The following is a 25776-nucleotide window of genomic DNA, read 5'->3' as shown; positions in this document are numbered from 1 at the left end:
AACCAGCCGGCAATCCACCCCAGATTTGTTGAGGTGTATCCCACGGATGCTGAAGAAGCATTCATCCTGCCACCAGGAACACCAATTCCAAGAGGTCTCAACAAGCAAATGATGTCCCAGAGATGTTAGGGCCCAGTGGTGGTAAAATGCTTATCACTCCAGTGGCTTGGCAAGTGTAAGTAGCCTTCATGTCAGCACAGTGATTCTTCTTACACACACACTTGGGCTTTTAAATTGTGCTTAACTTGGTGGGCTTGAAAGTAGATGAGTGAGTTTGAAACATTGGGGTTTTCACAGGCAAAGCACATTTACTGAGTCAGTTGGTCAGTCACTGATCCAAAGCAATCATTTTACCTTAGTAACTCTAGACCCTGAGAAGTCTCAAAGATCTCTGAGATCCAGAAATTCTCCCTTGAACACAATCCAAGAAGGGCCAATAAATAAACCCTACTCATAGCAAGAGGCATTACATTGAGTCTCCTTGTCTCAGAAAATGACCCGCACATCACAATAAGCCACACTCTATTACTGTAGGCAGCAGTGTAGGTCAGGGATGTAGACTGGCAGTGGCTTCAAAGGGAAAAAATCCACACTGATGTCTCATACTGAGATAGCACAGCTCTCGGTAATTCAAAGCACATGCGGATGGATCAACAATGCATTGTTTCAGCTCCATCTAGCTATAAGCCTGGAAAGGCAGGTACGATGAGGGCTAGAAACCACAATTTAAAAATAAAGGAAAAAGTTAGAAGAGGTCAGTGATTGGCTTGGCCAAGATTATGCAGGCAACTGATGAAAGCCAGCTTCATGCCCCAGTTTCCCATCTAGGGCAGTCAACTTGCCATTGAGAATGACCAATGGTAACCAAGCCTGGAAGGATGATTCAGAACTAGCAGATAAGTCAGAGATGTTAACTGTGTGTCCAAGAATCCTCCTTGTGATTCAAGGACCAAAGGAAGACCAAGCAAACAAGTTTCTCCCATGAGAAAGTGAAGAACCCAAAGCTCCTTTTTACCTCAGAAGGCAGCGTTTCTGAAAGGAGGCAGGACAGAGTCATCCCATCCTCTTGCTTCTTCCTTCTCACTTGCCCCTGCAGTGAGTGCTTGGGAACCGCAAACCGGGTAGCCACGCTCTGAGGCTTGGCAGCTGTTTCCCTCTCTTATCCCCAACCATACAGAAAATAGAAGTTGAACAACATTCCACTTCTCCAAAAAACTTTATACACATGCATGAGCATTCCCCAGAATATATGTAATAAACTGGAAGAGCATCCAAGTAAATAAAGGAAAGATCAAAAGGGAGGTATGAGGCAGCCACATTCAACTCTGCACTTGAAAATTTAAATGAATACTCCTTGAGAGCAAACTACAAAATGCTAACCTTGAAGTGCTGAGTGGCAGGAAGAATTATGGGTTATTGTACTGTCAAAATGCCAGACAGCTGTATGTTGAGTTGCTGCGTTATTTAGACAATCAGAAACTTGGAAGCTAATGTGACATATTTTTTTCGGTGTGAAAGCTCTTGACACGCATCACGATAATTTCTAAAGGGACAAAATGTTATATAAAAAACATGGTGCCTTCAGGAGATGGCCTCATAGGTAGAAGAGCCCCCAGCAGGCTAGCCAAGACATCAACAACTTGGACTTCGCAGAGGTGAGTTTCCTTCTGGTCTTAGTCCAAGCATGGTGGCCCCAAGCAACATGGAGCACCCAGACTCTGGCTTCCTATGCCCACCACCTAAGAAGTGCTCCTGGAGTCAGCTGCCCGGCTGCAGGCTGGGCTGGGCTGGACTGGGTGAAGCCCACTAATTGCAGGATCCTCTCCATCTGGATGAGCAATATGGAGATCACATTCAGAGGATGTCACTGGAGATCATGGCACTGTGCAAATTGGCAGTAGAGATGGGGTGATAATTCTACCTCTGTTCTCACAAGTTAGTTTAATCTCCATGTCTGTTCTTGCTCGGTTTGTGGACAAGCACAATCAGAATGAGTGGCAGCCATTTTAAGGGAGTTCCCAGCTTAAATCGCAGAATCTCAGGTTGGCCCAAGGTCAGCATGGGAGGCAGGCCATGGTTGGTTGCAGCTGAAATTCTGCCTTTAATATTTTGACTACAATTAAGATAAAAATACCACTGAGCCAGGTGACACATTGAGCTTTCATGAATCATCTCTAATTTATAGCAAATGGAAGTTCTGAGAAGTGGTTTTCCTGGGGTGGGGGAAGAGCACGTAGGCATTTGCCGTGCAGGTAAGGGAGAGGGGCCTATGGAACAGATAGGAAGGTAAGCCAGAGAAAAGTCCTGATAGAAGGGACCTGCTGAGATGCTCTACATGGATTTGCCTTCTCTTCTCTGCATTTCTTCTTGACCAAAAGGAAAACTATCTCAGTGAGGAGAAGAGAAAGCGGCTGGAGAGTCAAGGGAAATGTTCCTCTCTGAACAAGCCCTTCCAGTCAACAAGGACAGACTCCGTCCTGAGGCCACCTCTGCCACCTGTGTCAATAGCATGACCTTGAGCAAATTATTTAATCACAGTTTCCTTAACTGCAAAGCAGGAACTACAATAATAACATCTTCAAATCGATGTTGGAAGATTATGTGGGTTAATTACTTAGAGCAGTGCCAGCTGGGTGACAATGTTTCTGCTCAAATATTAGCACAGCATCCTTCTCTTCCTCTTCCCCTTCTTCATCATCATCACCATCATCATCATCACGGCTAACATCCAATCCCTATTGCCGGCTGCAGAAGGCAACTCCCCCAGGACACCTTTCTAAGGACAGCAAAGCAACTTGGAATCACAGAGTTTCCTGTGCTCTCTGCTATGTGATCCCAGAAAGGATCCCACACCCACCCCAGGGAAAGGCCAGCACACTGTGCCATGCAGAGAAGCAAGCCCATTGCCTAGATGGGAATGACCTGGATTGAGATGTTGCCCTTCCACAAGCTCCGCTAAGAGTTTTAAGTAAAGACACTCTCTCCTTTTTTTTCCCCACCTTATTAATTTTTATTTTTATTTGACAGTTAACCTGAATGTTAAGATAATACCCTGTAACCTGGGTACTTAACAGCTGATACATAGCCAGAGGATAAGACTGGTAGATAAATGAATCTGAAGCTGATTCCAAAAGCTGTGCTATTTGGCTCTCGCTAGTCAGATAAGATTAGGATTACAGTGACCGGGGTCTCTGCCTTCCCACATAACAGGGCTTCGAAATTCTCCACCTACCATTCTGGGGTCACTCTGAGGAGGTTCTCAGACCTCTGGGTATGAGACCAGTTACTCAAGTTCCCCGCACAAAGGGAAGAGAGTCAAAGTCTGCTAGAGGAAAGACTGTGCCTTTTTCCAGTATCAGGGATCACTTCTTTCTGAAGTCAGGAAACATCCATACCCTTTAGCAAATTAGCATAGCAGGTGTGCTCACCAGAAATGTCACTTTTATAAATCATTACGGTATTAATTCTTGCCTACAATATGCATAAATGAAGAACTGCAGGCACCATCTATCCAATTCCATCCAACTCTTGCTTGAGTCATGACCATAAACATAGAAGTGGACACAAGGAAGTACTGCATTTGGATGGAAAGAAGATTCTCCCCTACTCACTATAAGGTGCCTATCAGGAGCACTGGCCACTGACTTTCCTAATCTTCCTTTGCTCCTTAAAATGTAAGTCCTTATATGTGAGAGACCTGCATCAATGCTACCCCAATGGATGACACCATTGACAGTCCTGCAGGAGATAGGTTCATATGATCAGTGACCCAAAAACATGCTTTAAAGTCTGAAAGACTTTGATGCTTGCTAGCTTATGACTCTACAGAGTTTCTTAACCTATCTGGACCCCATTTTCCTCATGTGCATAATGCAGAGACTGTCACCCAGTGATAAGACCGTTATAATTAAATGAGATGATATATACCAAATGCCCCAGGACATAGAAGGAGCTAACTAAATGAGTTGTCATCCTTATCGCGATCATCATCATCAATGCAAACAGTATCTTGGCCTTAGGTGTCTCTGCAGGCCACCACGCATAGTAAAGAAGACATCAAACACTTTGTCCACTCGAATCCATATTCTCATCAGTCAGGGACAGACTGCTGTCCTCTGTGAGGTAAGCAGGAACACTCAGGCTACATATAGTCACAGGGCAATGTGCTGTGACCTAAGAGTTCCTTGAATTGGATCTAAGTCTGGTCCTGGCTCAGCCCTAACTCACTCTGTCAGTCTGGCCAGGGCAGTTCACTCAATCATGCTAGGTTTGGGTTTCCTTAAAAAACAAAAACAGGCAGCTTCTCTTTCTGCCATGGGTCCTGTCCCTGTGCTTTAATAAAATCACCTTTTGCACCAAAAAAATAAATAAAATAAAATAGACAAAAACAAAAACAAGAACCAAGAGAATGTGAACTGTCATCATTTCCCATTCATCACCCCTCATAGACATCACTAATCAACCACAGAACTGCTGAGCACAGCAGCAACTCAGGGTTTTTCTCAAAACAGTACCTCTGGAACTCATCACCATAGGGTTTTCTTACAAAATATACATAGTTGACATCCCTAAACTAAATGATCCCTGAGATTCCTTTCTGTTACAACAGGTTATGATTTTATAACCTTTTACTAGATACTTGGAAATGTAAGCATTTAACCAAACCCTTTCACTCATACTGGAAGGTAGGCAGGGAGAAGCTTCAGCCGGACTGGAAAAAACCCAGGGATCCTAAACTTGACTCTTTGGGCAGAAGAGCCCTGGCTGGTAAGAGGTACCCATTTGTCAACAGTGCTTTGAGACCATAACTTTTTTCCATTTCCATGTTAAGCTCATTATGTATATCTGCCCTATATTCTCTTCCTCCTGCTCACCACCGAGCAGTCACACATATTACCCAAACATGTAATATCTGGGTGTGTGTGTACATACACACACGCACAAGTAGATACAAAATGTACCTATGTGTTTACATGCATCGGCGTGTACCGATTTTTTTCAACCCTCCTCTTTCACTTTTGCCCTCAACAATTTCTCTCTTTAGGCCTCATGGACACAGCTCTGCCAACTATTTTTGCCAATTTTAAGCCTAAACTATCTACTTATATCAATTTTGTGAAACATTCAGCTCCATTTAGCAGACGAGAAAGCCGAGGTTCAGAAAAGTTCAGTGAGGGCCATCGAAGAGCCCTGCTATCTTAGGGAAGAGTGGGATTACAAACCAGGGTGTGCGATTCCAAACCAGGGCTCGTGATTCCCACAGCTAAGCTCTGAGTGCAGCCACTCACATGTTGCTGTGGCCCAAAGGTGCCCTTCTCGAGGTCCCCCTTCCTGCTGTCTCCAGATGCCCTGCCCACACCCACAATCTCCCTGCCCTAGTCCTTCCTACATCTCTGCCTGGGGCCTGGCAGCCTCTGGCATTTCCCACGTACACAGTTCACCAAACTGGACCATTGCTTCTTTATTATCTACACAAATATTCTTAATTATTTCTCCTCCAACCCAAAGTACTTATTTCTTATTTATGGGTGTAAATATAAAGCCAGCAGGGCTCATATTTCACAGGGAGCCATTCCAACAGCATCTAGAGCCTTCCAAATTTAAGGAGCAGGAGAGCTGATTCTCTGCCCGTTTCATTATAAAGGGGTTTACCATAAATATTAGAATTTGAATTCCACCCAAGTAATGCATTAATAGATACTAAACCATTAATAATTTCTGCACTTTTTCATAAATGGGCAAAGTCCAATAAATAAACTATATCTTCTCCACAGCAGAGCAGGGTTAACAAGTACCAAGGAGATTTCAAAGACAAACTACTGGTAGGGGCTGCCAGGAGCGAAGATTCATAATGAAACTACAAATTCTAGAGACCCATTTTTTACTGTCCACCATGGCAAGTATCTAAAATTAAATGCTAAGCAGAAATCCGTCCCAGAATCTGACACACAGCAGTTTAGGTAAACAATCTCTGAAATTAAAAACAGATTCTGGATAATAAATAAGTCCGTGTGTGGATCTCTCTGATAACAGATACCTCTCCCTGATAAATCAAAGGCACCAGCCCTACTGAGCCTTTCTAAATTAGGCTAGATGATTCACCTAAAATATTTCATCTCGTGTCACCTGTCTTAATGAACGGCAGTAACAGATAGCTTCTTACCAGTTACTGCCTCGGGGCCAAAGGCCTCCAGGCTAATTATACTGAAGGCCTGGGGAAGGTGGCCCTTCTGGGAGGAGCCTGTGGACAAGGAAGATTTCACCATGATATTCATTTACTTGGTCTCATGAGCCATGTCTACTAGCTTCACTTGCAACTGACCTAGAATTCTAGAAGATGATCAGAGTCAGAGATGAGTCAGAATCAGAGATGCCAGATATCAAAAGTAAATAGCCCATGGTGGGGGGGCAGCAAGGAAGTGAATCCAAACTTTCCCATTCCTAGCTGTGTGAACTTGGACAGATCCTGGGAAATCTTCGGGCCTCCCTTTCCTCATCTGTACAACTGGGATAGTAACAGCTGCCGAGCCTGCCTCCTGGAGCTGTGGTGAGGTTCAACAAGAATGTGCACACAGAACTACTCTGCAGGCCCCAAACACTCTTCTCCTATTACTATAGGTAATATTATTCAGCCATTTATTTGCCAAAATTTCTTGAGCGCCCCTTATGTATCAGGTGTTAGGGATACCTTGCTGGCCAGACAAGACCCACTCCTCATAGAGCTGGATTTGGGGGATGGCCTGTGTGCAATGTCATTGAAAAGGTGACGTGCAGAGCATGTTCAAGAATGGTAAGTCTCTTCAGAGAAATAAAGCCATGGAGACAGCCAGGGTCAGCCTGGGCAGGGAGCAGAGTTGCTGTTTTCAATAGGGAAGGCCTCACTGAGGACACAACTTCTCAGTGAGGCCTTCCCTATTGAAAAAGTAAAGAAAAAAGGAAGAAAGAGAGTGAGTCTTATAAATACTAGGATAGAAAAGAACAGGAACATCCAGGGAAAATACCTCCAAGTAGGGTCTGAGGAGCCACAAGGATAGGAGTTGAGGAAGCCCAGAGCAGGAAGGGGACCCTGGGGCAGCGAGTGGGCATAGCCAGGAGGACGCCAGCCTTCAGAAGGTTTCTAGCAGGGGAGTCGTGTTTTTACAGGAGCACTCCGTGGCTGCTCTACTGGGAAGAACAAACAAATATCCTATCACCATTGTTAATAATAGTGTTATTGTGAGATTCTGTTCTGAACCACTGTGAACCTGGGCTGGAGAAGGAAAGAGAGACAGAATGGGGGCCAAGTGGGGTCCTGATGCTTTTCTTTCCCAACTGCTCAAAACAACTAAGCATAGAGAGGATTGTGTGTGTGTTAGTGGGAGAGTTCAGATAGGCAGGAGCGGGGGCAACTGAGCCCCAAGTCAAATGGAGACTGGGGAGCGGCCCGATGCACCCAGGCCTGCCTCTGTCTCCTGTTCGGTTGTGGAGACCTGCAGGGAGGGGAAGAAGAGTGTTGGGTAGAAGCAAGAAAACCCACTTTTCTCAAGTCCTCTGCCTGTGATGCGTTCAGTGAAGCAACGTGAAGCCCTATTCATTTTAAGCCTGGGGCCTGTCTCTTTATTAAAAATGAAAACAAAATTTTCTCTTAAAAGAAGGGAGCTTGGTTGAAGGCCATGGACCGTATTTGATCAGCGTCTGGTGTCAGCAGAAGTGGCAAGCACAACACAATGAGACGAGCCATCTCGCCTCCTGCGTCGGAATAGAAAATGACGCCGGGGTCAGTCCATTAGTGATCGCAGCTGCTTCTGAAGGAAACACATATAACCTGAATCCAATTAATGAAAGTACCCGGCAGTCCTCACCAATGCTAATACTGAATGAATCTTCAAACCTTGCTCATTCACCAGCTCCGTGTTGCACCAGAGTTCAAGCTCTCCAGAGCACAAGCTAATTCCTGAATGAAGGAAACTATGACTCAGCACTTCACACACACACACCCCACCCCCCACCATGAATTTCTGGCAACTCTGTATTTACCATGAGGCCAGGGTGTGCTTTTCTCTCTTCCTGGACGTCTGCTGCTTCTGCAAGGACTGGGCACGTCTACGACAATGTGGCCCTGGCTCCTTCTTCCTAGGTGCTCACAAGAGCAGGGACTGTCACTGATGGGCCCACACAGAGCCACAGGGAAAGGCTCTGAAGTGGAGCCGGTGACAGGGGTGGGGGATGTAGGTGTCCCATTCTGAGGCCAGTAATGGCACTCCAGTCTCTCCGCTATAGCAGGGCTTAAACCTCGTCACTCAGAACACCTTCACAACATTTGCTATGTGTGTATAACACTAACCATTCTCATTCACCTCTTCAAACCTGTGGTTCTCACTGCCTGGGGACAAGGATGCCCCCCAGAGGAGAAGTGACCATATATGGAGACTTTTTTTTTTAAAGATTTTATTTATTTATTTGACAGACAGAGATCACAAGTAGGCAGAGAGGCAGGCAGAGAGAGAGAGAAGAGGAAGCAGGCTCCCTGCTGAGCAGAGAGCCTGATGTGGGGCTCGATCCCAGGACCCTGGGATCAAGACCTGAGCCAATGGCAGAGCCTTTAACCCCCTGAGCCACCCAGGCGCCCCTGGAGACATTTTTTGATCTCAGGACTTGGAAGGAGGCAGTGCTACTGGTTTCTGGTGTATAGAGGCCAAGACTGCTCTAAACATCCTACAGTGCCCAGGAGGGCACCCTCTTCCCCCTCCCCAAGCAAACAAATCATCTGGCTCAAAATATCATTAGTGCCATTACTCTAAGTGACTCATTTCCCCCTATATTTATTTTAAAAGGGGATTTGATGTAAGTGTCATGAAGAAAAGCCACGATCACATATCATAAGTAGAAAGTGTTCAGAGTCCTAAGGAGAAAGTAATCAGAGAAATATGCACAATGAAAACAATATTAAATTTTGTCAGATGCAGCAGCCTGCTGAAGGCCTTGAGCCTGAGAGTTGCTTTAAAAAAAAAAAAAAAAAGACATATTCCCTCCAAACTGAGACTTTCTCCTTGTTATGATCAAAAGGACAGAAAGAGAATTGGAAAGGGAGTAGCTTTTCCCTATGTGATTAATGATGTATCCGTGCACCTTCCCAAATCATCTTGGGTACCACAAACAGAAGGTGATATTGGCAAAGCTAATCTCAGTCCATCTTCTCAGGGCCAAAACACGGGCATTATCGTGGCTGTATACCAATGAGGAAGCCCAAAGACGCAAAGGCAGTGAGAAGCCCATGTTATTTGCATTATAAATCTCCCAGAAAGCTGATTATGGCGAGATGTTTGGCTTAGAGGTGGGGAAACCCTGCTCAGAGATTCATAGTGGAGGGAGGTCCCTTCTAACGTCTGAGACAAGACTGAGTGATGAAAGCCTTTCCAGATGGCTTTGTGTGTGCAAATCAAAGAAACTACAGCCGATTCCTTAGGCACTGTTTTATGAACCATATTGGACCCCATGCTAGTACCTTGAGAAAAGTATCCTACAGTCACATAATCTAAAGCTTTTCTTATTGTCAAACTTCTCAGAGCCCTCAATATGATAATGAGCATTGCAAATACCAATCCCTTTTCCCCCAGGGGAAAGGAGATGCAAGATTTCTCAAAACTCACCAAGCACATACTTTTACTTTTTTCTTGCGGAACACCCAGTCACCACCCCCAACCCCAGTCCCCCCAGTATTCCAGGGAGCGCAGCGTGTGTCACTTAGTCATAGAGGAAGAAAATATCTCCTCTTCATCAAAGATCATGAGAGTCTCAAGAGACTGCAGTTGTAAAACCACCCATACTTTACAAAGAAAGCAAAAATGATATGATTTTTTAATCACTGTTGTCTGCTGAACACTAGGTGCTCAAAATACGTTCATCCCAACTTAGTCTATCTTCTCCTGACTCTCAAACCCTCTGAAATAATTGGCTCTGGAAATGATTAATGTGTCCAAATAATCCTATCCCTTAATTCCACATCCCCATGGGGGTGAGGTGGGGAGAGCAGGCGGGATTTTCTGCTTTGCAAGTGCCATCTAGAAAGCATCTTGCTCAAGTCCTATTAGAGGCAAGAGAAGTTCTGCCAAGTCCACTCCACCATGCAACCTCTGGACTCTCAGGCAATGGGCAGGCTTGGTTTTCCTGGGTTTCCACCTTCACTCCCCCTTGTGTCAATAATTCTTTTCAGATCCCTTTCCAGTAGGGTCCCGACTGCCCAGGATGCATGGGCCTTTCTTCTGATAAGAGCTCCCAGATGGGCTCCTGGGGACCTCCCACTGAGGATCCCTGAGCTCCGTGGTGGTGACTCTACCCCAAGCTCCACAAAGGCATACCCATTGGCCTGGCCAGTGAGATCCCACGGACTTCTGGGATTGGTTCGGGATGGGTACATGACCCAGTCAGGGACTGTGAGACCCAATGTGGGCTTTCTGAAAGGCTGGTAAGAGGGAATCCCTCTTTTTCCAGGGAGGCTGCTGGGAAAAGAATTTGGCAGTCCTGTGGGGTGAGCAGCCAGCCTGCCTCCTTGAAGGAAGAGTCTGAGACTCACCAGTGGGAAAGCAGCTCCCTGAGGTGGGCGGAGACGTCAGCTGGGACTGTTAGGATTTGGGCTGTGGGTCCAGCCGCACCGAAAGTCACATACACCCCTGGCCTTTCCGGATACGTGGACTAGTAAGTCTCCACTTGTTTATGTTAATTTAAACGGAGATTCTGATTAATAAAACATGCAATGTGCTGGAGGCCATGGTTGCTTGGTATCTCTAACACTTCTGCCTGTTTCCTTTCTCTCCATCTTAAAAAACTCCTTACTTTCCCTACTCACTTCCTTCCCCCTTCTTCCTCGGATTTCTCCCTCCATGTCAGGAAAAAATAAATGTAGGAGGGCTGCGCTAAGCCCTCACATTCAGGGCCCAGACACACCGCTTTCGTTCTTCCAAAGACACAGTCAAACGTCTCCCCACCTCGGGGGACAAGGAGTTCAGCTACAGATAAGTGTTTACAGAGACTGTATACCGAGGCTGTTACTGCATTAGTACAGATAACCAGACAACAGCCTTCATTCTCACCGTTGTAATATATCAGGGTTCTCAGGCCTTGGCCTTGAAGACTTAGACATCCGATGACCTAGGATTTGTTAAGAATGATGTTGGGGGCAGAGGGTGAGGAAGGACTTAGCACCCTCTCTGTTCTTGAGCCCAGTCCTCTTAAATGCATGTCTCGACAACTCCAGAGGAAGCAGCTTCATCATGCACCACGCATGCGCAGGAGTCGCGCATCTCCGCCTTCTGGTGGCGGGCCACGGGGACCCTTCGTGGGGCTGCAGACGTGGACTCGGCTGGCTGCCGCATTCCTTGGACCCCCGCACAGGGACTCAGACAAAGGGACAAACCTAGTATACTCCTGCTCAGACTGCATGACAGAAGTGTTCTTCCTGCGTCGGGCCCTGCGTGCAGAACAAGTGCCCTCGGACCATGACCAGCCACATGGCTGCTTCCCTTGGCAGGCTCAGCCGGCCTTTCCCAACCCTGCTGGGAGGACATGTGGCAGAGAAGGTGATAGGTATGTGGCTTTGACTGTTCCTTCCTGCTCTGCAGACCAGGCCACTGCCAGGGACGGTCCACCAAGGCCTGTGCTCTTTTCCCTTCCTCCTCCTCCAGCTGCCAGCTTGGATCTCATCCGTGAGGGGCGCGCGCGCACACACACACACACACACACACACACACACACACACACACACACATCCCACCCCACCCCACCCCCCACCCCGGGGAAATCCAGACAGCCAGGCATCACAGGACCAGAGCAGATTTTTCCAGCAGTGAGTACCCATCTGGCCACACAGCCAGCCACTTACTGCCCTCTTGCTGCACAGCGATGAGCTCAGCAATAACCAGCGAAATCACAAAGTTGTTGGAGGAAAGGCCTGTCACTTAATCTGCCCTGATATTGACATTCTCACATGACCTCGTGGAACATGGTCAGGGCTTAGCAAGGTACAACTCACTCGCTCTGCCCCAACACTGCCTGGCCTGCTCCCTGCACGAGGAACAGCATTACAGGGGTGTAAGAAAATGCAGGAAAAATAGAAAGGCTTTTGGCATATGCATGCATGTGTATACCCATGTACACATAATAATACACATGGAAGAGACATGCACACATAGACATATGCTCTATTTTATTTAATTCAAGATTTTATTTAGTTATTTGAGGGAGGGAGGGAGAGAGCGAGCAAGCATGAGTGGGGTGAGAGACAGAGGGAGAAGGCGGCTTCCTGCTTGACAGAGGACTCAATCCCAGGACTCTGGGATCATTACCTGAACCGAAGGCAGACACTTAACCGACAGAGCTACCCAGGCCCCCGACATATGCTCTATTTTAAAATATGTAACTTCTGAATATAAAGGAGAGCTACATCAGGGAAATTAAAAATGCTTTTGGGATACATGCACACACTGCATTTCCATAATGATTAAACAAACAAATGTGAATTATGTCTTTTAAATCCAACAAAGCCACATTTCTAACTGCACTGAAGCATTCTTTCATCATTTCCTTACATTTAAAGGATCAGCAGTATGGGGCTATAAAATTTCAAAAGCTAGCTTGGTGGTATTCTTTGCAATAACCGCCTCTAAGACTCATGCTCTGACCAGAGAAGAATGGATAAGCCTTGGAGCAGGCAGGTGACTTAGCCCCAAGTTCAGCCTTAGACTAAGGACAAAGAGTAGAATCCACTGAGAAGATTCCTACATCCTGGGGAAGAGACGTAGCAAAGGTTTGGAGGCTGGGCGCTGAGTGGATTAGACACAAAGTGGCACAGCTGTGCAAGGCAATGGAAGTGCCCAGAAAAAGGCCACACATGTGCCTGGATCCCTTTTCTCCACCCCAATCTGAAACAGCCAGAGGGATTATCCTGTTGCCTGAGCAGGGAGTATAAGGCTTCTGTTCTTCTTCCTAGGATCATATCCCACCTTGACCCCTAACTGGGTCCTAAGGGCCAGACCCCAGCTGCCACACTCTGCCTAGGACCAGCACTAGGCAGCCTTGTGAGTGGCAGCTGGAAGGCTGCTTTCTCAGTGTTAGTGATGAGTGAGGCATGAACATGAGAGAAAATACTTCTCATCAACAAATACTTTTAGTTTCTTGCTGCTGAAATTGGATGGCAGGCCACATGGAGAAGTTAAGAGGGCTGCATTTAGTAGCAAGATTCCTATCCTCTGCCAGATGGGAGAACTGAGTGTGACAAGCTAAGACCACCAACATTCACTTTGGGAGAGGTCATGTACTAGACAAATCCTCCTTACCCCCATGTCCATATCCTAGCAATATAACTTAAATGAATCAGAAGACAATTCATATACCTTCAAGGTCAAGAATACCTTTTCACTATCTCCCAAACCTCCAACTTTCATCCTATCATCATGGGTTTTACCAACCCTGCCCAATGGAAGTTTCAACCTGATACTTAGTCCTGTAACTGTCCATGAAAAATTCAAAATTCAACTCAGTAAATGCAATACAAAACATAAACATTTTATTACACACACACACACACACAAACATATATGTACTGGGTTGTGATATAAAATATATTTCACAGCCCTCAAAAACATCCCGGAGAAAAACATACTTGGTTATTCAGTCCCTTGAGAAAAGATTTCCTTCTGTGTTTTTAGTTTGCTTTTCCATGGCTCCAGAGGCAATGGCTGGTCCTCTAAAGGCCCTCCCGCCTCAACACAACAATCTTCAGTACTCTAAGTGCTACCCTGGCCTGGGGAGTTCATTGCTCCAGACTCTCTCAGACTATGAGGACTTGAGGATGACTTGTGATCTACCCCAAAGATATTCTGTGTGTAGAGAGTCTTCAGGAAAGTGAATGACACCCTAAAGAGGAGATCAGCCCCAACGGGGGGTTGATGTTTGACTGGCATAAGGTTGCTGAGTATTTGAAAGATTTAACAGGTGATCTGTAGCAAGAAAAGGGGGGCATGTATGTAAGAAGAGAAGGTCTGAAGGTTAACTACATTAACATCATAGTTTTGCGGAAGGCAGATTCATGTTCTTAAACTTACCTGTGCATGCCAGCCACATCTCTGTATGTGCGAGTGAAGTGTGGGTCAGGATTCATCTTTTTGTTGCCTCTTATTTCTTATTTCCTAAAAGTTGAAAGGACCTAAGAATAATATTGTTGAGTCAAAGCCAAAGAAACCATTCTAGTAGAAGAGTAACTACAGTGTCTGAAAATACAGGATTGTTATGTGGCATTTCAGTAAGTGAAGCTGAAAAGAGAAAAAGACCTTGCTGACAAAAAGATGGATACGAGAACCATGTGTGCTCAGTGATACTCCACAGAGTCTTCATGGTCCTTGGCACAAACTAGGATTCAATAAATGTCAGAGGAATGAATGATCCAAACCAGAAAATAGATGTTTATCAGATGAATGAACTGAACGGACTCCAAACACACATACACCAAAACACCATACACACATACACACAAAAGCCCCGCTGAGATCAGAAACTATTTTATCCCCAAAATGAAAGCAAAATAATCACAGCACATTTCAAAATTAAAAGTCCAAAAATGAACCACTTCAATAAACAGACAATTTACGTAACTTGCAACTCTGGAACATTTATAACTATCCATAAAAATCTTTGATGTTCATGACAAGAATATTAAGTCGGGCTGCCAACTTTTGTGAACTCATAGTTTAAAACGTGCTAGGGGAGTGTTCCAGAACACATGGATCACCTTGCTTCCTTGTTACCAATGGGTTAATATTAGAAACAGTATTGACTGGTTTCTCACCGGTTGCTAAGCAACATTGTTTCCTTTCCCCAGTGATCTGAGAGAGAGGATAAAAAAAAGGGCAGAAAATGAGAAATGTTGGAAAAATAGGAAAGTGAAATTCAATGGATCATAAGGTACAATTTGTAGCAAGAGTAAAAGAGGAAATAATTCTTACAGGATGTACTAAGACATCAGTTGCTTTATGACATCACAAGAGTAACACATTGAGCCTCCAGCTCAAAGATAGAGAAGAGAGTGGAAGATGAATGTCCCCAATCCCAGCACTGTGCTATTCACGTTCAGTTCACACTTAGCCAGAAACACACAGGGTCCATGGATGACAGTAAGCCGACCATGATGACACACCATTATAGCCCAAACAAACAAACAAATCTATCAAGTCCAAAAATCTCAACCAAACTTTACCCCTTATAATTCACTGTCCCATTCCTTAAGGGGCCTTTTGTTCCCCTCACATCTGAAAGGCCTCAAGTAAGTGACTCATATATCAACAATACTGACTGAGTCCTTACGGTGTGTCAAGCCCTGGGCTGGGAATTGGGAGGTCTGGGTGGAGGTGGGTAGTGATGAAGCCCCTGTCCTTCCCTGATCGCTCCCCACTGTGCTTGGTCCCCCTTGCTCACCATCTCAGTGTTCCACTTTTGTCAGGACTCTAGGATAGAGCCATGTCAAAACCTCACAGAATGACTGAGGAGATATCAGAGGACGGCCCCCCAATCCCCCAGTTGACTACAGGACAGGTCTACCAGACTGCTAAACTGCTTCCTGCCTGGGATCTCCAGGCCTATTCCAAAATTAATTACTCAGAGAGGTAGCATATTAGTCCATTAATGTCCACGTTCATAGAAGAATTCATTACACTAGATGCTGTCATCTGTGTCCTGCGGGAACATGGACACTGGACAGGTCAGTTGTGACAGTGCAGAAAGGCTTAGGAAATGGACCACGCTATGAACAAGCTGGCAATTACGATGTGGGAAGGGGAACGGGAAGGAAGAGGAATCAGAATGGCCTGCTGGCAAGATAGGAATAAAGGAGTTCTGGATAACCCAAAGGCAGGAGGGAGCCCCCAAAGGGAGATGGAGAAAACACTTTTATCAGCTGGGGCCTTGAAGCTGGTCCCATGATGACAGAACGTTCAGTAATTTTCTTAACCTGCCCACACTGTGTTTCTCCATCGACAGAATAGAAAGAACACTTAACCTGTAATGCTGGGAGAATCAAAAACGCTATCTTTAATGCAAACCCCATGGTACCCAAACACAGTAAATGCCATAAACTCTAATCAATGTTATTATCATATATGGAACCACTTTAAACTATAAAACACTAGTTTTAACTGTTAATAAAACTATTATTTATAGCTGTGTCTCAGATTGGTCTTGGTTAACCACGAAGCTCATTCTTCTAAGCCAGTGTTTCCCTAATTTTAGTCAGGTATGTAGCACCCTCCATTTCTGCTCTATCCAAGTGCTATCTTTTGTCATTAATAATAATACGACTACCAGTAAAAACCACAATAATGGTAACAGCAGTAGCAACAACAGCAATGAAAAATGTTCACAGAGAAATGATGATATGCCTAGCACTATTCTAAGAGCTTTTAAGTACAAATTCATTTAAAACAACTCAAGGAGGGAGGTACTATTATTAACGCCATTTTACAGATAAGCAAACTGCAGCACAGAAAGGTGAAAGTCATTTGGCCAATAAGGGGTGGACCACAAATTCAAATTCAGACTGTCTGACCCCAGAGCCCACACATAACCACTCTGCATCCTGTCCCCATTCATCTCTGTATGCCGCATTTACTTAATTTTGTAAAAATTAAATTTTTTGGTAAATTTTTTGGTAATTTTTGTAAATTTTTTGGTAAATTCTGTAAATTTTTTGTAAATTTTCTAAATTTTTTTATAAAAAATTGACTCACTTAAAAAAAACCTTAAACTATGTGATATCTACAAAATCCTGTGTTAGATATTCTAGTTATAATTTACTCATACAAAAAGTAATTACAAGATTATTTTAAAATTTCCATTTACTACCTAAAATCATCCGTGAAACAAAACAGGAAAGTACTGCCGTATGTACCTGGAAATTCCTTCTGACGCCAGCCCTGAAAACCATGGACCGATACTAACAACCCATCTGTAGCTGTTATTTCAACACCCTTTTGCTACCCCCTTCTTATAATTGAGTCTGTTTTTATCTGGCATATGGCTGCCAAAATGAAGGAGTCTATTTTCCTTCAGCTACTTGTGGCTCTGTGATTAAGTTCTGGCCAATGAGATATAAGGAGCTGTGGTATGTGGGACTTCGCACAAGTTTTCTTCAAAGAGAGCGAGCCTGTTCTTTGTTCTTTTCCCCTTCTTCCTTCTTGGAATGAGCACGTGACGACAAGAGCGCAAGCCACCATCTTGAATCATGAGAAAATACACTTAGAATGATAGAGCTCAAAGAGAAGACAGCTAGGGTTCCTCATGACGTCATGAAACTATCAGACCCACCGTTCACTACCTACCCCTATATGTCCTTTACGTGAGAAAGAAATCTCTATGTTAATCCACTTACTGTGAGTCTTCCATGTGAGAAAGAAAGCTCTATAATGTTAAGCCACTTAATTTGAGTCTTTCTCTTACACACGCCTGAACCTCATTCTAATGAATATAACCACCCCTCTCTTACTCTGGCACCATACCTACCACCCCAACCAAGATACGACTGGAAAAACCCTACCCAAAGCATCTGTCAGGAACTAAACAAGGTCCTGCGACAACAGGTGTTGTCCTTTATGTAATCATTTATGAACCACTGGTTGACATGTTTTATACACAGTATTCTATTTACATCTCCCAACAAGCCTATGTAGGTCCCCATCATGTGATGGGAACCATTATAACCTCATTTAGATAAACAAGGTAAAGGAGGCACAGAAAATATTTAAGTACCATGCCTGAGGTCACCCAATTAATAAACGACAGAGCCAGAACTCAGACTCTGCAGTGTGACTCCAAAGGATAAGTTCTCAACCCTACTGTTCTCTCTTGGAGCCAAGGGGCAGACTCTGGACTCTCAGAGGAGCTGACTTCTTAGTGGTTCAAACAGCATCCCCATCAGAGACCCCTGGCCAACTTCTCTGAAGGTCAAAATGACTTTGGTCTTTCTAAAAATCACCCTGGGGCCCCAATAGCCCCTTTTTGTCATGATAGTAACACTGTATCTTAAGTAGGACCGAATACAAATCTGATGTCTCAGCATAAATGTCTGAGTTATTTTGTAGGTCAAAGAAACATTCAAAAATATATTCAAAAGGAATATCCAGAAAATCTTTGTCTCCTGCCCCTCATGAATTCCATTCAGCTCCCCAGATGCCCTGGACGAAGTAGGGCATGTGGCCCCCCACGGCCACCATGGAGTTAATTTGTATTTTCAAGGCCTGGCACATGTTCAGTCAAAAACCTGGCTGAGTGCCTGTTGTTTACTGAAGCTGGGGAAGAAGCATCTGCAACATTACGAAAAGCATATTGTAAAAGGCAACACATGCAAATTAAACCTCTTGAGCTATGAGTAAATTGCTGGGAAAATTTATAACTCATTTAATAAAACTTGAAGTAAATACATAGCCTGGCTCCCAGGGAAAACAAAATATTTCCCACAATTCTCTCCTCTAAAAAAAAAAAAAAAAAAAAAAAAGGGACCATCGGGCCAGACAGCTCTATCAAGTATAAAGTATAAATAGCAGCTGCAGTGGTAAGCAAAACCCATTTTTGAGTTGTTAGGTGTTTAATACCCACATGGGCAGTGCCATACCCCTCCCCCGCTCTGGCATGTATTGGACCATGTCCAGGCCCAGAACATTTCCACAATAATCCAGATTATTGGCTCTTCTATGCACTAATTCATTTAACAAGTATTTTTGTCTACCTGAGATCCGCCATGATGTGGTGACTGAGAACACATGCTCTGAAGTCTTGCTCCCTGCTTTCGAATCTAGGCTCTGCCACTTAACTTGTTGCGTGACCTTGGGCTCTGGTTGTAAACCCTCTGTGCCTCAGTCTCCTTACCTGTAAAGTAGGAATTAGACTAATACCCACATCCTGAGGTCACTGCGAAAACTGATTAGACACATGCATGTAATGTGCTTAGAAAAACGTGTGGCAAAAAGCAATCTCTTATTAAATATCAGCTGCTTACTATTTATTAGCTGGTATTCCAGGCCAGTCAGTCTGGGAGGTACACAGAGTCCAAGGTGGAACAAAGTAGATGAGGCCCTCCCTCATGGAGTTTATCTTCTGCTGGGGATAGATAGATAATACACAGGTAGACAAATAAATAAAAAGACAGTAATTGGTACTCTGTAGAAAACAAGATAGAGTAATGGACTAGACTGTGAGAGCCAGTTGGGAGTGGGGACTATTTCAGTTACACTTTTCAAAGAAAGTCTCTCTGAGGAGGTGACATTGGAGCTGAGACCTGAATGATAAGAAGGAACCAACGAAACCAAGAATGTTCTAGGATGTTCTACACAACAGGGACAACTCCTTAAAGATTCTAAGACCAAAAAAGAAGAAGAGGTTGCTGTCTTTGAGTGACAGCCCAAGACCAGCAAGAAGCTCATGTGTCTAGAATGGGAGAGGCCCAGAAGGCAAGGTGAGAGAGGCTGACAGGACCAGATCACACCAAGTCATGGAAAGACTTTGGATTTTATATCAAGTGCAAAAGGTAACCCCTGGAGGGATTTAACAGAAGAGTGACATGATCTAATTGACAATTTAAAGGCCTGCTCTAACTGCCACGCGGCAAAGGCAAAGGAATTGCAGGGAGGCAAGAAGGGAAGGGACAGAGCAGGAAGCTACTGTGGTTGTTCCAGTAAGATGTGATGGTGGCTGAATCCAGGGTGGTGGTGGTGGAGACTCAGGAAATATTTTAGGAGTAGAGCTGACAAGACTTCAATGGATGGATGTGGGGTTGATGGAAAGAAAATAAATAAAAAATGACTCCTAGTTTGGGGAGGTCTGGTTTATTCATCAGCCTGTGATGAATATTGTAGAATATTGAGCAGACATGGCTTCTGTTTCTAAGAGAGCTCTAAAGATAGTCGGTCAGAGCAGCCTAATATCCATGACACAGAACAAAGCAAAAATGTGGTGTAAGTGCTTCCAAGCTTCAAAGCATTTTCAAGGAAGGTCACAAAAACAGGGCACCCCATCTGACCTTGAAGAATGCAGCCATTGGCATTCCATGAAGAGAGGGTCACATGAGCATATGCAAGTGTGTGTTGCAGGGGGAGGCAGTCCAACATGGTCCACTCTAAAGAAGCAAGACAAATCAACAGAAATGGTAGCTTCCATCCAGTTCACTACCAATTCACTGAAAAATCTCCTAGAAGCCTGGTGCGGAAAGGATAGTGGGAGGGAGGTAATGACCTCATTGCTATTTGGTCACCCTTGATTCTATCGTTCAGATAAGAATTATGAAGTCCCACTGCCAATGCAGAGACATTCAGGCATGTGAGGCAGAGGTTCAAAGCCCCAGGACTTTCAGTCGCACAGCCCTGGGTTCAAATCCCAGACTGAACACTCATTGGCCACATGATCCTGGACAAGTCACTTGACCTCATCTTGTCCTTGATGTCTATGAAATGGAATAATAATGGATGTACCAAGTAGAATTAAGGAAAACACTCATAAAGGACTTAACACAATGCCTGACATGAGATAAAAGATCCCAGTAATTTCTATTTAAAGAAATGATTCCCTCCATAGCATCCCATAGGTCTTATATCCCATAGTTTGTATATACCTGATAGCTACTGCCCGCATAAGTATCTCTACTCCTCACCAGTGTGTGAAGTACATAAGTGAGCAGTTTGGGGGTTGCTCATCTTTACTGCTCATAGCTAACATGGTGCCTAGCATTAACAATAATACTGTGATTCTTATTACTTCTGGCGACAATATTTACCGAACCCTACGTTCAAAGCATGACACCAAGCACTTTTGGGGTATTAAATCATAGGAAGGGAATAAGATGGTGGTAGAGAAATTGTTCATTTGGAATCTCTGCCCCATTGCTTACCAACCATCTGCCTTTAGCAAATGGCTTAAGCTTCTACAATTCAGCATCTTCATCTGCAACATGGGGAGAGAGCAGGATGAACCTCATTAAGTTGCTGTGAGGATTAAATGAATGAATAAATGTGAAGCTCCTAGGACAGTTTTGGTTTTTAGTAGGGGTTATAAAAGTGTTCACTATAATCCTAATCATTAATCACAACAACCCTTTGACTCATGCACTGGTATCACCCCCATTTTACAGACAAAAATCACAAAGGCACAGAGAAATTCAACAACCTCCCATGGGAACACATCTACTAAGAGGCAGAATCAGGATTTACACTCAACAATCTATCTCCAGAAACCAGACATCTAACAAATATGTTTTGGAGGAATAAATGAGCATCACACTTGGCTGGGAGGCTCGTCACTTGAAAGCTTCAGGCCTGAACGTGAATGTGTTATTGGCAGGTGCATGCCTGGCAAGGTGTGTTATCAGCCTCCCCTCTACAGAAGCCCCAGGGAGCAGTCCAGTAGAACACAGGACATAGCTGTGGATGAAGAAGATGCTGTATCTTCCATAGAAATTAATAGAAGACAGAAAAAGAAAATTGGGAGTAACGGTATATCACTGACAAAAGAAGATGGAAAATTGACCGCCCTAAAAATGAAAATTTTGCTGTTCATAATTCTGCTGACATCTACAAGGCAACTATTGAGACTGCCCAAATCACACGCCAAGCCCTGGCAGAAAAGCCCAGAATCAATCGGTAAACTAGGCTCCACCATGTGACCTAAATGAAGCACACATCACTATACGTATTTTGGGGTCTCCTTTGTAGATACTCTAAATCCAGATTGATTTCAACTAGAGAACCCTTCCTTCCAGGCACAAGCAGCCTTTCTATCCCACCCCTTGGGGCACCTTTGACAACCCCATACTCATGGTGCTACGATAACTTATCTTCTTAATCCAGGTGCCCTCATGCTTTAGAGGACAAGGGCACAGGCCTCACTTGTCTTGCAGGTCCTTATAATTGTCATGTTTCCTTTCACCGTGGAAAACAGACAGTTGTGGCACTTGAGAACTGCATATGGCTTAAGGCACTGGGGCAACAGTGCCACACAGACCTGAACACGAATCCCAGCTCGATTACTCATGGGTTGCATGGCCTTCAGCAAGTTACCAAAGTTACTTAAAGGAGTCGAGCCTCAGGTGCCTCATCACTACAATGGGATGACAAATAGTACCAACCGCAGGACTGCTGGAAAATGAATGGGAGAGTGCATGTGAAACCCAGTGCCCAGCACAGAAGCTCTCATCAATGTTAGGAGCTACTGCTACGGTTCTTGTTGAAGTGCTTTCTTCCAGAAAGGACTTCCTGCCAATGTAGGATTCATTTGTGGGGTGGGATGAACAGGTGGAGCCAGAGTATTTTTAGGGCAGTGAAAATACTCTATATAATACTGTCATGATGGAGACCTGTCATGATACGTTTGTCCAAACCCACAGAATGTACACCACCAAGAGTGAACCCTCATGTAAACGATGGACTTGGGTCATTATGATATATCAGTGCGGGTTCATCAGTTGTAACAAACCCTGCTTCCAGATGCTGATGATGTCAGGGCAGGGAGTATATGGAAATCTCTGCCCCTCCTTCTTAATTTTGCTGTGAACCTACACGTGCTTTGAAAAAAAAAAAGTTAAATCAAATAAATCAATCTTTTGAAATAATTTCCCCCAGGATAGCCCATAGGCCAGAGGAACTCCGTACCATCTCTTAACTGGAATTTCTGTAAAATGTGCTCCAAGGATTCCCCAGCCCAGGCCTCGCACGCTGCAGATGGCAGCAGTGGAGAGTCAGGGATCCTGGCATGGAGGAACTTTTTCGACTCCTAACAATTGTTCTCATAATAAAGGCAGAGAGGATGACTGCTTCTGACGCACTGCTCCAGGCCTCTCGCCAATCTCTCCTGGATTTGGACATCACTCAGGCCCATCAGAATCCCGGGACTGCTGTCTGCTGACTGACAACAGAAAGGGAAATTTAGAGGTGTGAGTGAAATGACAGAGCTGTCACGGCTGCCTCTGAAACGACTCTTTTCTTAAAGAAAGGAAAGATAACAGGGGGAAAAAAAACCCTCAGACAGCTGCGATACCCTGTCACAGCGGCTGGGAGAGTTTTTTTCAAAAAAGCTTCAGATGGATTTTAGAAATGAGAAGGGCAAAATACTTACCCCGAATCTTAATCTCAGGTCTTATAGGTCTAGAATAGAATTTGGGGACAAATTCCCACCTTTGGACCCTGTATAAGAAAATCTTGGCTCAATATTTTTATTGGGGGAATGGCAGCATTTTTTCCCTCTTTTTAAATTTAAAAAAAAAAAATCCAAATTCCAAATCTCAGACTCCCAAATCACCTTCCTTTGAGATCAGCTCATGACCTCACATCCTAATTTTTAGGTGAACTTTTGGTCAAGCAATATATATTCATCATGGAGCTCTTCAGCCCTGACTCCTGTAATTCAACACATCAAAGTCACTTTTCTGACAAACATCCAGAAAACAGCTTAGGTGATATGCTCAAGTTCCTGATCTCACTTCCCCTTCCTTGTCATCCAATATTTCCACCACTGTTAGTTTAAAATGTCTTGCTTCTTTCTTTGACATCCAAAACATGAAAAAGTGACCATTTGGGAGGACTCTCTCACAAACAAACCACTCTAGACTGAAAGGAACAGGCCATCTCTCCACCCAGCAGCCCTTTTAGCAACAGAGAAGTTGTTGGCGAAGGAGATCATGTTTCAAAGGCTCCATTTTTCTGTTTTCTGAGAGCCCTAACTTTACCATGAGAAGAAACAGATTCCCAGTCTCACCCACAGGTCAAGCATAGCCCAGAAAGGAATGCCTTTATTAAGATAATGCCTTGGAAAAACCAATAATTCTAATAGCAACTAAAAGAATAGATCATAATAGATGGAAGGAAATTGCAGTTGGAGTATTTTTCCAAGAGTCCAGGAGGGCTGAGCAGAACCAAATAAGAAACCCCATCCCTGCTTGTAAAATGCTCTAGAAGAACCACAAAGCTACCCTGAACTGCTGATTGATGTAACACTTGGATCAGAAATACACTGCATGAAATACAATTTCCAGAGAGGAAAAGGAAGTCCTTGATGAGCCTGGTGAAAAAGTGATGAAAGCTTCACTCAAGGCTTCCACTTCAGTATCAGATTGTGGGAAACTTTCATTGAAACGACCCAACTGAGTCCATTAGCCATCCATCGGCAAGCACTACATAAACCCTTAACACCTCAGCTAGGAGAAGGCCCCCTAATCACCCTGCTTTCCTGCTGGGAGGAGAGGGAAGGAAAAGCAGCTGCCTGAAGCCACCCCAAGACACCTTTCTTCTTTGATGGGGACAGAAAGAAGGGAAGAGAATATCGAAAGGAAGGAAAGAAATAGTCAACTTCTTCTCTTCTCTACTATCAATGTATTAACCGCAGGGCCATTGAGAAACCACCTACTGTGGAAAAGAGAAATGGAGATAGTGTTAGACCAAGAGTAAAAAGACAGGGTCCTGATTTGGGCTTTTACTACCCATGTGACCTTGGCACAGGATTCAATACCCGCCCCAGGTCTAGACCCGGGACAGTAACTACTGCCTTTCCTACCTTCTAGGGTTAATCAGAATTTCCAATGTGACAATGGCAGTGAATATTTTCAACATTTTAAAACAATGAACAAATAGAAGGCATCATTACTATCTTAGATACTATGTACGTCATGACTCTAGAGTTTTTTATCCTTGTCATAGCCGTCCAGAGGTGTAACTAGGACATGGTCTTCTGTGCCCATCTCCCTTCCAAGTCCTCTCTCTGTTCATCCCTAACCCCTTCCGAATCCCTTCATCAAATTCCCTAGCTATGTCCTGACTTGTGGTCCCTAGGAGTGCCTGGCAGAAGAGGATAGTTCAGTGACTGCAATAAAACTCCATATGTATACATGCTAGAAACTACCATGATGCATACTGGGACCCAAAGAATGAAAAGTGTTGGCTACAGAGAGGAGAATATGGAGGTGGTTTTCAAAAATTTTGGAGCACCAGCACTTCTCTTCCCAAAACGAATCTTTTGCAAAAGTTTAGTGTAATTAAGTAGATCACAGTAGAAGAGCTGGGCCTGAAGTAGAGGTGAGGCTCACAGAACACACACCAGCTTCCACTCACCTGAGAGGTGGACAGGAGAAGTCTCCAAACCCATGGACATTTCATCTCTTCCTTGTACAGATGAAGAGACTGGAGCCTACAAAAAGCAGAAACTGGACTAAGGGCCCAAAGCTAGTTCTTGGCCAAGCCAGATCTCAATGTCCTACTCACTAGCCCATGCCTTTTTCACAGACCACATTACCCAGAAGGGGGCACAGGAGGGTCTGTGTTTGACTAGAGAGCTGGACCCATAATTATCCAGAAAGAGAACCATGGAGGCCTCAAGGAAAGAATACACATATCTTAGGAATCATTCAGTGACAAAGGTCAAACTGGCCACATGGTCAAGACTGATTTTTTATTCAACCTGAATTTCACTGTAGCATGTCCTGTCTTTGATGTCTACCTCAGACTACTCCACTTGTAGAGAATCCTTGATAAACCAATAGATAAGCCAAGTACCCTCTAGGACATCAGCATCAGAGCAAAGTTTCAGCATGTGGGAGACACCCCAGTCCACCACCACTTGCAAGCTACCTTTTGGAAGGCATTATATTTAAAAGTTGTGTCCAGGAAGTCACAGTTCAAGTTCCCCTAGAAACAGTATTACTGCTGACGAGTTTCAAAAGGTAGCCCAGGAAATTCTATTTGACACCTAGTTTAGGATGTTACTAAAGGGATCACCCTTTTT

At 44.3% G+C, this 25776-nt stretch overlaps 1 protein-coding gene across 2 annotated transcripts in view; it reads right to left on the bottom strand.

Annotated features, from left to right (window-relative positions):
- Window positions 1-25776, bottom strand: part of LRMDA (leucine rich melanocyte differentiation associated) — a 1053965-nt gene that overhangs the window by 519292 nt on the left and 508897 nt on the right. Inside the window, exon 2 of one of the 2 annotated variants that reach the window (XM_046026162.1) lies at window positions 14079-14179. The exons of the other annotated variant lie outside the window; for it this stretch is intronic. Within the exon in view, the coding sequence (XP_045882118.1) occupies window positions 14079-14134 (56 nt within the window). The 5' untranslated portion in view covers window positions 14135-14179. The remainder of the gene's footprint in view (window positions 1-14078; window positions 14180-25776) is intronic. 2 annotated transcript variants of the gene reach the window in all.

Source organism: Meles meles, chromosome 13, assembly GCF_922984935.1.
Source record: "Meles meles chromosome 13, mMelMel3.1 paternal haplotype, whole genome shotgun sequence".
NCBI lineage: Eukaryota > Metazoa > Chordata > Mammalia > Carnivora > Mustelidae > Meles > Meles meles.
The sequence above is the reverse complement of the archived record's forward strand: the minus strand, read 5'-3'. Positions and strand labels throughout refer to the sequence as shown.